Source organism: Phoenix dactylifera, chromosome 8, assembly GCF_051530095.1.
Source record: "Phoenix dactylifera cultivar Ajwa chromosome 8, Ajwa_hap1_PhDact_Kaust_v1.1, whole genome shotgun sequence".
Taxonomy (NCBI): Eukaryota; Viridiplantae; Streptophyta; class Magnoliopsida; order Arecales; family Arecaceae; genus Phoenix; species Phoenix dactylifera.
Window position 1 is genome coordinate 19,545,809 of NC_143197.1, and position 12,620 is coordinate 19,558,428.

General features: G+C 37.0%; 3 protein-coding genes across 9 annotated transcripts; 2 read left to right on the plus strand and 1 right to left on the minus strand.

Annotated features, from left to right (window-relative positions):
- Positions 1-737: 737 nt before the first annotated feature.
- Positions 738-4,420, plus strand: LOC120104187 (uncharacterized). Its single transcript, XM_089924935.1, has 4 exons — positions 738-3,031; positions 3,114-3,425; positions 3,511-3,610; positions 3,692-4,420. The coding sequence occupies exons 1-4, from the start codon at positions 738-740 to the stop codon at positions 4,418-4,420; spliced, it is 3,435 nt and encodes a 1,144-aa protein (XP_089781061.1).
- A 165-nt stretch (positions 4,421-4,585) lies between these two features.
- LOC120106537 (uncharacterized) lies at positions 4,586-6,396 on the plus strand. Its single transcript, XM_088702466.2, has 5 exons — positions 4,586-4,947; positions 5,049-5,172; positions 5,260-5,583; positions 5,693-5,800; positions 5,907-6,396. Exons 1-5 carry the CDS (start codon positions 4,601-4,603, stop codon positions 6,267-6,269), a joined length of 1,266 nt encoding a protein of 421 aa, XP_088558592.2. The 5' UTR covers positions 4,586-4,600; the 3' UTR covers positions 6,270-6,396.
- Positions 6,397-9,612: 3,216 nt separating this feature from the next.
- On the minus strand, positions 9,613-10,924 carry LOC149753014 (uncharacterized). 7 transcript variants are annotated; one of them, XM_089924869.1, is made up of 5 exons: positions 10,785-10,924; positions 10,590-10,695; positions 10,339-10,435; positions 10,222-10,251; positions 9,613-10,140 (listed from the first exon to the last, which is right to left on the minus strand). In XM_089924869.1, exons 4-5 carry the CDS (start codon positions 10,247-10,249, stop codon positions 9,845-9,847), a joined length of 324 nt encoding a protein of 107 aa, XP_089780995.1. In that variant the 5' UTR covers positions 10,250-10,251; positions 10,339-10,435; positions 10,590-10,695; positions 10,785-10,924; the 3' UTR covers positions 9,613-9,844. The 7 variants fall into 7 exon arrangements, with proteins under 7 accessions (XP_089780995.1, XP_089780997.1, XP_089780993.1 ...); XM_089924871.1 differs by having other exon boundaries at positions 10,222-10,274; XM_089924867.1 differs by having other exon boundaries at positions 10,339-10,443.
- Between the last annotated feature and the right edge of the window lie 1,696 nt (positions 10,925-12,620).

A 12,620-nucleotide genomic window follows, 5' to 3' on the forward strand; every position in this document is an offset into this window, starting at 1 on the left:
GCTCCTTAATATTATGCATTTTTATTCTGACACATTTGTTAGTCCTACCAATGGTTTGCATATATTTAGACTGCTTCACTGATTATTGTTGTAATTTTGAGGGTTGATGGGTTGGGATTATGTAAAGTTCATGGATTTTAATTTTTTCGTCATGTTATTCATTTTTACAATCATTGTTCATCTGCAAGGAATAATGGAAAGTGGTGGAAAGTGGTGTTGCTTCATGGTTGTGAGTTATTTCCAGTGTGCAATCAAGAAGCTGGTCAAAAAGCTTGCTAAGAAGTACCATGCTTTCCTAGCATTAGAGGCGATCATGTATATTCACATTTGTTCTATGTGAAGCAGATAGTATTCCATATGTAAATTTGGATGATTTGACTTGTATTCCTTATCTTTGTAAAGATTAAATGCTTTTTGAATATTGCTGGTATTAGATGAATGAACAGATAACTTGTAAAGGTTAATTCCTTATGTTCAGTTTTTTGTAAAGATTGAATGCCTTCTTAATGTCAATGATGCTGGGACAAGATTGAATGACTTATTTTTGTCATGCTTATGATAACTTCTCATCTTCATAAATATCATACCAGTTTTTGTTTCTTTTACATTTTTTACGATCTTGCCTTTCGTGTTTTTAATGGTTCGGTTTTTCTTATGTTGTCTTCTTTTTTTATCATCTCTCTAATATTTTCTAGGCTTTCTTATGTTGTTTTATTTTTTTGATTTTTAGAGGAACTATGTCAGTTGATCGTAATTGGATGTACCACCGACTTAGTGAAAATGGTTATATAAGAGCTGAGTTCTGTGATGGAGTTAAAGGGTTCCTTGAGTTTGCATTTACTCAGTTAGAGTATTGTAGTGGTGATAAGATTAGATGCCCTTGTATAAGATGTGACAACCAGAAATTTCTTAACCGTGATACGGTCAATGTTCATCTGTTGAGAAAGGGGTTTACACCGGGATATTCAACATGGTTTGCACATGGGGAGTTACTTGGTGCAGTTGCTCCTGTAAGTACAAGTGCAGTAGAAGCATCCACATCAATGGATGTTGGTTGTGAACATGGTCAGCAATATAGAACCATGGTGATGGAAGCTATGGGTCCAGAAGAGGAACTTCATTTGAGAAGTGCATTTGAAGTTAATCATGAGGAAGAGCCAAATAAGGATGCTGCAGATTTTTATTCTTTGTTGAAAGATGCAGAAGTACCTTTGTGGGAAGGGTGTAAAAAACACTCTAAGTTATCTGCTGTTAGTCAATTATTAAATTGCAAGTCTGAATTTAATATGAGTATATCTTGCTATGATCGAATCATGAAAATAGTGAAGAATATGTTGCCGGAAAGTGAGAAGCTGCCCTCTGATTTCTATCAATCAAAGAAGATGCTTCGGAAGTTGGGGTTGGAGTATACAAGTATTGATGTTTGTGAGAATAATTGTATGCTATTCTATAAGGAAACAGAGAATTTGATTGAGTGTACTATTTGTGGTCATCCTCGTTATAAACTCAGAAGAAATGATGGTGGTGGTAGAAGAAAAGATGTTCCTTATAGAAGGTTGCGATATCTTCCAATAACACCAAGACTTCAGAGGCTTTTTATGTCAAGCAGAACGGCTGAACTCATGTCATGGCATGTGAAGGGAGGTGATTCAGATGAGATGGTGCATCCTGCTTGTGGGGAGGCTTGGAAGCACTTTGACCGCATTCATCCATCCTTTTCTACCGAGCCTCGTAATGTTAGACTTGGGTTATGTACGGATGGATTTAACCCCTTTAGCCAATCAGCTCGTCCTTATTCTTGTTGGCCAGTTTTCGTAACAGTTTACAATCTTCCACCATCAATATGTATGAAACGACCCTACATTTTTCTAAGTTTAGTCATTTCTGGACCTAAGAGCCCTGGCAAAAGTATTGATGTCTTGCTTAGGCCTTTGATTGATGAACTTAAAATATTATGGGAAGTAGGGGTCACCACTTATGACATCTTTAGAAAAGAGAATTTTCAAATGAAGGCAGTTTTATTATGGACTATCAATGATTTTCCTGCATATGGCATGCTTTCAGGATGGAGTACGCATGGAAAGTTGGCCTGCCCGTATTGTATGGAGAACTCAAAAACATTTACACTACAACATGGTGGGAAGACTTCTTTTTTTGACTGCCATCGTCAATTCTTGCCCATGGACCATGCATACAGATACCAAGTTGATAGTTTCTTCAATGGTAGAATAGAGACAGACCCCCCACCTCGTCGACTGTCTGGTGAGGAGTTGAAAAATAGGATCTCTGCTTTGCCTAATATAACTTTTGGTTTGAAAGCTCCTAAGCACACCATTCCTGGATTCGGTAAAGATCATAATTGGGTGAAAAGGAGCATATTTTGGGAGTTGCCCTATTGGCATACACTACTTATTCGACATAATTTAGATGTCATGCATATTGTTCGGAATGTGTTTCTCAATATATTTTACACTTGTATGGATGTAAAAGCGAAGACTAAAGATAATGTGAAAGCAAGGCAAGATTTGGAGTTGTATTGCAAGCGTCCTAAGTTGAGGATTCAATTTGTTAATGGAAAGCTAGTTAAGCCTCCAGCTTCCTATGTATTGTCCAAAGACCAAGCAATGGAGGTCTGCGAGTGGGTGAAAGGGTTAAGACTGCCTGATGGATATGCTTCAAACATATCGAAGTGTGTTAACCTGGATGATTATAAGTTTTACGGGTTAAAAAGTCACGATTGTCATGTTTTCATGCTGAGATTGCTTCCAATTGCATTCCGTGAAGTATTGCCAGCACCAGTGTGGGATGCATTGACAGAATTAAGCTGTTACTTTAGAGATTTATGCAGCACAACTTTGCGTGTCCAAGATATGGAGGTTCTTGAGAAAAATATTGTGGTAACTCTCTGCAAACTTGAGAAGATATTCCCTCCTGCATTTTTTGACTCAATGGAGCACTTACCTGTTCATCTAGCTTATGAAGCTAAGGTTGGGGGGCCCGTGCAGTACAGATGGATGTACCCCTTTGAAAGGTAACAATTTCTGTAAATCCATTAATATAGTTTCTTTGTATCCATTAAATTTGAGAAATTAACATATTAATCTTATTTATAGGCTTATGCATGATATAAAGCAGAAGGTAAAGAATCGAGCATCGATTGAAGGTTCTATTGTCGAGGCTTACATCATAGAAGAAATATCAACTTTCTGTTCGCATTATTTTGAGCCTTCTATACAAACGAGGTTAAATCAAGTTCCCCGTAATGAAGATGAAGGGGAGTTTGATCTCGTGGATCGTCTATCCATTTTTACTCATCAAGGTCGACCTTTTGGAAAACCTTCTGCAAGGCATTTGACTACTCAGGAGTTTAATGCTGCTGAGTTATATGTTCTTCTTAATTGTGTAGAGGTTCAACCTTTTGGAAAGTAAGTTACACAAGTACTTAATTATAATCATGCTTAAAAATGCATATGGAGTACAATATATGTGATTATAGCTTTTGTCTTGTAGGTATTTTGATGATTATATCCGTCAATCTTGTCCAAATATAAGCCAAATTGATTTGGAAAGACGACGCGAAATGGAGTTTCCGGCTTGGTTTAGATCATATGTGAGCTGTAAATTCATAAATATAATAATAAATTAGACTTTCACTTGATTTATTCTTACGATATTATTTTTATCATGCTAGGTTAATGACAGTAAAAATCATGTTGATGGGCGCTTAAAGGACCTATCATATGGCCCTGGGAATAAAGTTAAATGTTATAAAGGCTACTTTGTGAATGGGTACAGATTTCACACCAAAGAATATGGAAAGGATAAAAGAACCTTCAACAGTGGTGTGTGCATTAAGGGAAGCAGTTACAATGACTTTGAGAGTGACTATTATGGGATGTTGGTTGACATTATCGAGTTAGACTATTTTGGGATTGGTAATAAAGTAGTGTTATTCAAATGTGACTGGTATGACAGAGATAAGGGTATGAAAGTGCATCCTCAACATGGCCTCGTTGAGATCAATTACAAACTAAGACTTCCAACCAATGATCCGTTTGTATTAGCTCAACAAGCACATCAGGTGTTCTATACTGGTTACCCAGGTAAGAAGAAGAATCGAAGATTGTGGTGGGCAGTAATTAAGACAAAAGCTAGAGGTAGGTTCCTTCCTAGTGGGACAGAAGAAAATTTTTCTGATTTTTATCAAGAAGAAAACTACAGGATTCCTACCCCAATCTCGATGACAGATGAGCTTGATGACCCAGACATTTTGGTTGGTGTTAATAGAGATGCAGAAGATATTGATGCAGCAGAAATTGAGTTGACAACTAACCAAATGGAAGAGGATCTTGAGGATGAAGAAGAAGATTTTGAAGATGAACAAACTGAGGAAGAGGAGCATGAGGCTGAGGAAGATTAAAATACAACATGCATATTTATGAATGCTAATATAACTAATTTTAGACTTATAAATTATAGTTGTGCAGACATGAGAAAGAGCAAAGGGAAAGCAACAGGTCCACTGATTGTTCTTTACTTTGATTGAATTTGTTGACATTTACATTGTGAAATAACTATAACTTTTTATTGTTGTGCAGTTATGGCCAAGAAAAAAGGAAAAGCAATAGGTAATGGAAAAGCAGCTTTAATACTGGCTGCTACTCAAGTTCCTCCTCAACCTCCTAGGTTGCCTGAGCGTGTCGAGGAATGTCATGATGATGATGATTACATTCCTGATGGGGACATGATTGAAGAGTTGGATGCAAATGAAGAAATAAATGATGAAGAAATGAATGGTGCAGTGCAAAATCATGAGGATACAATGAATGAGGATCAGATGAATGATGAACTTGGAATTGATCCAAGACAGAGCAATGGCCCAGAACCAACCCTTAAAGCCCCTGTTGATGCAAATGGAAAAGTGATTGTTAGGTGCAAAAGAGGAATGTATGAAAATATCACTTTCTTATATCACTAATTTGAATTTATGTGTTTGTTGCATTTAAAGTATTTAATTTATTTTCTAATGAATATTTTTTAAATTGCAGGTTTCTTGATTATGAGGTCAGTCACAAAGCTGTTGCTATCATGCGCCAATTTTTTAATGGTCCGTGGTTGTCATGGAGGGAGGTCCCTACACATGCTAAAGTTGGAATGTGGAACAAATTTGAGGTGATGTAATTAATTTATATTTCTTATCATTAACTTTTGCCCTTAACAAATAGTAAGTCTGATTACTTGCGATCTATATATTGTTAGGAGATACACACAATTCTTCCAGGACAATTGCATCATGTGCATGAAGTTTGGAACAAGCATTGTCAGCGACGATTGACAACCTCATTAGGGAAGGTCAGAAGCCAAAAGCTTCTGGAAGCAAAAGGAGATTTAAACAAAGCCCGTGATAAACCCCCTAATTGGATCTCTAGAGAAAATTGGAATAAGCTAATTGATATTTGGATCTCCCCAAAATGGAAGAAGAAATCAGAAGCCAACAAAAATAATAGAAACACCATGAAGAACGGTAGCATCTCTAAACACTGTGGAGGATCAATCACATTTGTCAATCATGACGAACGATTGGTACATATCTTTATTCAATTAGATTTCTATAATAATTTTTATATTATTGTTCAGTCATCTTAAATTAGCCCATTATATGTTAATGAATTTTTTCTTTTCTCTTTTGTAGAAATTAAAGTTAGGCAGGGAGCCAACAATAGTTGAATCTTTTAATCGGACGCATAAGACAAAGCAAGGCATGGGAGGATATGTAGATAAGAGAAGTGAAGCTGTCATGGTAAGTATAATTTTTTTATGATTCATAAATATTATTGAGCTTGCTCATGTTTATCTCTTGTTTGATCCACCATAATGTTTTTCTCTTCTTTTAAATCAACTGGCAGGCAAAGTATTCAGCTGAATACTCCAAAAAATATGGTAATGCCTCCACCTCAGATGCTCCTCCACGTGATTATGACTTGTGGTTTGAGGCAACTGGTGTCCCAACTCATGGCCATGTCTATGGCTTTAGTCCCCTAGAGGATCTCACTGGAATTATTGGGCAATCATCATCTGCTTCCACCTCTACAAGTCAAGCTCCAGAGCTGTACACTAATGAAGACCTTCTACGTATTCTTGAGCAGGAAAAGAAAAAATGGCAAGAGGAGGTTCTTCAAAAGATGAGAGAAGAGATTGGCTTTGGACCAAGGCATGCAGATCGGGGGAGTAATGGTGATTCTGGTTCTGCTGATCATGCTTCATTATAATTGTTTTTGCCTTAGATGATAGGTCTTTGCATTCCTAGGAGGAATGAAATCTCTGTTGATCTTTATGACATATTTTTAGACTTTGATTTTGATGGATTCAGGACATGTTGATGCCAATTTTGAATGACATTTAAAATAACTTTTGCGTAATGTTGAATGCCTTTGCTATTAATGATTATTATTATTATGTGCCAATCAATGTACCAAATGTACCAGGTTATTAGATTGTGATCGGTGACCAAATTTTGGTTACTAAATTGTTTACCAACTATTGTGACGAGCAGTCATAAACTTAGTGACAGAATTTTGGTCAATAAAAATTGATTTTGCTCAGCGCGTTTGTAACCAATTAGTGACCGTAAACTTATCACTAGGTCAGTGACGGGATTAATGACAAATGTAGTGACAAAATGTGTGACCATGTCTGTGACGACTAAATCTGTCACTAAAGGTCGTGACAGATTAGTGACCAAACTTGTGACCGCATTCTGTGACAAAATCAGTGACCAAGTTGCCTTCGTCACTAACTCCGCAACTCGATAGTGACGGGAAATACATAATTTCTTAAATATTTAATTCTTGAATTTGTAACGGCTTAGTGACGGCGGTTCTGTCACGGAGGTTAGTGACGGGAATCGCCGCCGTCACGGAGAATTTAGCGACGCGTGTTTTTGCAACGAAGTCAGTGACGGGAGCTCCGGTCACAAATTCCATATTAGTAACCGGAAACACGGTATAGTGACGGGAATCTCCGTCACTATACGCGTGTTTTCTGGTAGTGGTGGAAGCGCCAAAACTTAAACGATTCGAGTATTCCGGAGCATTGAAAGAATTTGAGCTTGGAGAGCTTGCGAATTTGGAGGAAGTGGAGCTTAACTTCGGTGTAGAATGGGTATTTTTACCCGATGGTGATGTTATATGCAATGAAATTTTGCGTCGGGTGGCCAGTGCAAGGACCTTGGCCGTGTGCAGTTTTACACTTCAGGTTTGGATTTGATTCAGTTGAATATATAGTTTGGTTTTCTTTCCATGCTGCAACGTGTTGCATTAATTTGGAATTAATTCATAGTGTAGTGATTATACTAAGACCCTGTTTGGACGCACCTCCCGAAGTTAACTACTGCATGGGGAACTTGAACGATGATGGAAGGTGGTTGCGGAATTCGTTATCCCGAATTTATAGGGACATCTTTCCAAAGCTACAACCCCTGCCCGTTAATTGAATGCGTTGTCCTAGTTTTCAGGGATAAAGAGTATCAAGCCACCTCTTCTGCTGCCTTAAAAATTCTTATCCAAGCATCCAACCATGTATCTTCTGTCCATCCGTTCATCCAAACACGCCTTAAATATATATACGAAGAAATGTTTATATTGAGAATCAATTTGATTATTGACTATCATCCATCTGTAATCCACTGACCAACTCAGATGACCAAGGGCTACCATTTCATAATCTCGTTCATCATATTGGAGTTAGCTTGATAACATTTTTACTAGGTTATGAAGAACTAAGTAGACTAATATAGCATATATATATATATATATATATATATATATATATATATATATATATGCTATATTAGTCTACTTAGTTATATATATATATATATATATATATATATATATATATATATATATCTTGATAATTAAGCTGATTAATTAAGATTCCAATTACTGATTATTAATCTGCCATTGCTGTGTTCAATTTGAAACTGTCTGTTAACTATGATATCCAGATTGCATTTACTGTTATTATCAATGTCTTACACCTGTTGATATGTAAAAGGTTATAGACACTGGAACCAATCCTTTACATTTAGAAGAGCCGATCGATAGACTTGAGCATCTGAAAATGAAGAAGATAGCGATGCATCGTCATGAGCTACGAGGAATTGCTTTTTTGCTGAGAAGTTGCTCAGAACTGGAAAACCTAACAATTGAAATGGGAAATTTGCACGTCCTTGAGGTAAATAAACTGAATTTAGCGTATAAAATACATACTCTTTACAATTTTATTGTTTATCATTTACTAAAGCCATAACTTTTCTCAAATTTCAGTACGCTGATTATGCGGATGAGAAATTTCTAGAGGAGCTAGAATTTTGGGAATCTGTACGAGTACAGCCTTTCCAGTGCCTACAGAGCCATCTCAAGGGAGAGAAAAACGAGGTGTCATTCCTGCAGTTTTTGCTAGAGAAATCAGCGGTTCTCCAAGAAATGAGCAGAGACGTCTCGAAGGCAACATCGTTAGTGAATATTGAACGATATATAAAAGCTGCTCAAGGACTGCGAAGCCTTTATAAGGCTTCGCCATTTGTGCAGATCGTGATTTCTTAATAAAGGGGAGAACATAAAGCATGCATGGCTGCTGATGAAGTTGCATTTTTAAAATAAAACCTTTCTTAGAATGGACTGTTGAGGTGTATCAATAAACTTCATCTAGAATGGCCTTTTTGTTTCGTAAAAATCTCGGACGGCCTTTTACCGATCGATGTTTCATAATAAACATTTTCATTGTTAACATTCTGATCGTAATTGATGAGTTCCATCTGCTTCATGATGCACTAATCGTGGAAGTTGATGGTGGTGCATATTCTCAGCTGAAACCTTTCTTAGAGTGCAGTGTTGACGGTGTATTAATAAATTTCATTTACGATAGCCTATTAATAAATTTCATTTACGATAGCCTATTACTAGAGGGGTAAGTTATCTCTGTTTTTTGTAATTGCATTGCCTAACTATCACTACCAGAAAACACGCGTATAGTGACGGAGATTCCCGTCACTATACCGTGTTTCCGGTTACTAATACGGAATTTGTGACCGAAGCTTCCATCACTGAATTGGTTACAAAAACACGCGTCACTAAATTCTCAGTGACGACGGCGATTGCCGTCACTAACCTCTGTGACAGAACCGCTGTCACTAAGCCGTTACAAATTCAAGAATTAAATATTTAAAAAATTACGTATTTTCCGTCACTATCCAGTTGCGGCGTTAGTAACGAAGGTAACTTGATCACTGATTTTATCACAAAATGCGGTCACAAGTTTGGTCACTGATCTGTCACAACCTTCAGTGACAGATTTAGTCCTCACAAACATGGTCACACATTTTGTCACTATATTTATCATTAATCCCGTCACTGACCCTCAAGATAAGGTTACCGTCACTAATTTGTTACAAACGCTCTGAGCAAAATCAATTTTTATTAACCAAAATCCTGTCACTAAGTTTATGACTGCTCGTCACAATACTTGGTAAACAATTTAGTAACAAAAATTTGGTCACTAATCACAATGTAATAACCTGATATATTTGGTACATTGATTGGCTCATAATAATAATAACAATAATAATAATATCATTAATAGCAAAGGCATTCAACATTACGCAAAAGTTATTTAAAATATCATTCAAAATAGGCATCAACATGTCCTAAATCCATCAAAATCAAAGTCTAAAAATATATCATAGAGATCAACAGAGATTTCATTCCTCCTAGGAATGCAAAGACCTATCATCTAAGGCAAAAGCAATCATAATGAAGCATGATCAGCAGAACCAGAATCACCATTACTCCCCTGATCTAGATGCCTTGGTCCAAAGCCAATCTCTTCTCTCATCTTTTGAAGAACCTCCTCTTGCCATTTCTTCATAATTTTGCACTGCACCATTCATTTCCTCATCATTTATTTCTTTATTTGTATCCACCTCTTCATTCATGTCCCCATCAGGAATGTAATCATCATCATCATGACATTCCTCGACACGCTCAGGCAACCTAGGAGGTTGAGGAGGAACTTGAGTAGCAGCCAGTATTAAAGCTGCTTTTCCATTACCTCTTGGTTTTCCTTTTTTCTTGGCCATAGCTGCACAACAATAAAAAGTTATAGTTATTTCACAATATAAATGTCAACAAATCCAATCAAAGTAAAGAACAATCAGTGGACCTGTTGCTTTCCCTTTGCTCTTCCTCATGTCTGCACAATTATAATTTATAAGTCTAAAATTAGTTATATTAGCATTTCCAAGTGGACAAAGTAATGAAATAAGGCAACGATATCTACCTTATTATTAATTTTTGGAGAATTTGGAGAGTGCCATGTGATATTGCTTATTGTCTGACAATGTATGAAGCAAGAATCTATAAACATGCCCCCATTCCTGTTATGCTGAAAATCACTCAAGGAATTAAGCAAGGCAACCCTGAATCCTGCCAATAAAAAATGCAAGGGAGATATTTTTTTGTACTAATCATCAGTGCCAACAGAAATAGAAAGTTAAAAATCATGCAAAATGAAACTTTGCAAGTTATGACCTTGGAGAGATTCAATCTGGTTGGAATCACAATTGTGAATGTTCAGCTTGCACCTTTGCCATGATTGTTGAGTATCAGATGATTCTGGAGCCAATATATGTTGTATCTGAATACATTGTAAACCATATTGTGAAATGATATTTGAGAAATTACACATATTGATAAACAAAAGAAAGCATAATGGATAAGCATTACCTGCCAAACATCGTATGCTGGGTTGAGAATAAAGAGTGGGGTGTCTATGTTCTTAATAATCTCATGTGCAAAGAAACACTGAAAAGAAAATTCGAGGCAAAATTTGAAAAAAAAAATGCAAAATTTGAAAAGAAATTCTTAATATCCATCCTGCAAGAAGAGAGGAAAAAACAAGTAAAGTAGATCTAGTCAATATGAACACAAACACCACCTTTGAATTTTCAGATGTATCAATTTGGCCAGTAATATTTGCACTTTATCTTGAAACTCTTCATGAAAAATGATCAAAGAAACAGACAATTTCCATGATTCAAAAATTTGGAACTCAAAATCAGATCAAAATGCAAATAGTTTGACTTAGGCAGGTTAACCTGAACATATTTTGTCAAGCTTTGATTAATACATATACATAAAGTACAGAATGAGTGAAGTTACCCATATTCACTATCTGAACTAAAATAAACTTTTAGTTAGAAAGAAGAACACTCTGTCACATAGAAAAACAGTAAGCATAATTGAATTAAGTTACATCTGTAATTCATGTACTACAAGATTGGATCCAACAAACAAGCATGTCTCCCTATTTAATATTTTCTAGGATTTGAATGCCACCAAGACGAAAACTAAGCTTAGAGTCAAGTTCTGGTAGGCTCTGAAAATGTGTTCATCTCAAGTTAGTTTCTAGAAAGTGGATTCAAATTTTGGGTATCTAGGAATAACAAATACTGATATTGTCAGCTTTTAGTAACCTTCTGAGGTTAAGGTCCAACATGACTAGATATGGTCAACTATCACCAACCAAAATAATGTCACAGTCAACCATGGCCAACTATGGCCAGACAGAAATAAATAAACAATGCAATATTCAACTCTTCAAAAAGTTACTATGGAATGTATTCAAAAGAGAGGTGCATATGCGTCCAAGTTACAGAAGCCACAATATCTACCTGCATTTAGATGCCCTGAGGTGGACAACTTAAATGTCTTAAGGTAACCAACTAGAAGACGTGAGAAATCCACTCTAAAACAGTGCATGCAAGAGATAGCCATGAAGTGCTTTGCAAGAATTAGTCATAAAGTGCACAAAATATTGTTAGAGACATACTCATCAAGGAAAAAGCTAGCATCTGCAAGACATTTAACAGTGACCTCCTTCTAAAACTAGAATAGGTTTAGGTCCAAGACCATATATCCAAAAGAAAAATAAGATTTTTATTATAGTATTATTTACAAAAATATTCAACTATATCGGCAAAGAATATATAGAGCACAAACCCTGTCAACCGTCTTTGCATTTTTTTCCAACAATAGATTAGATCAGATACAGAGCACAAACCAATGTCACTCTGTCTCTTTTTTCCCCCTTCCAGATAGAGAAGTTTGAAAAGGGACTACCCGCAGCAGAGGGGGGAGGAATAACCCTCTCTGCCTTGCCTACCTGCGGCAGGGGAAGGAAAAGAACCCCTCAAGGAGGGAAAGAAGAACCCTAGCGCGGCCGTCGATAACTGCGGCCACGGCGGCGATCAAGCGCGGCGCCGGATCCACAGGCGGAGACCCTCGGTAGGTTCCTTCCCCCTTCCTCTTCCTCTTCTTCGTTTCTTTTATTTTGTTATAATGGGGTAAAAGGAAACAGGGTTAGGGATTACCTCGCTCCGGGAAGAACCAAATGTGGGTTCTGAAAATCCTAGCCGATGAGCAAGAAGGAGGGGGGCGTCGACGGGGTGATGTAGCCGCGATGATCTTGTCCCGGGTGAGAGTTGGATCGGCCGATTACGGGGCGTGATGTATCCATGGTCGCCGTCGACGGGTAGGCAGAAATGGTCGGCAAGGGGGAGC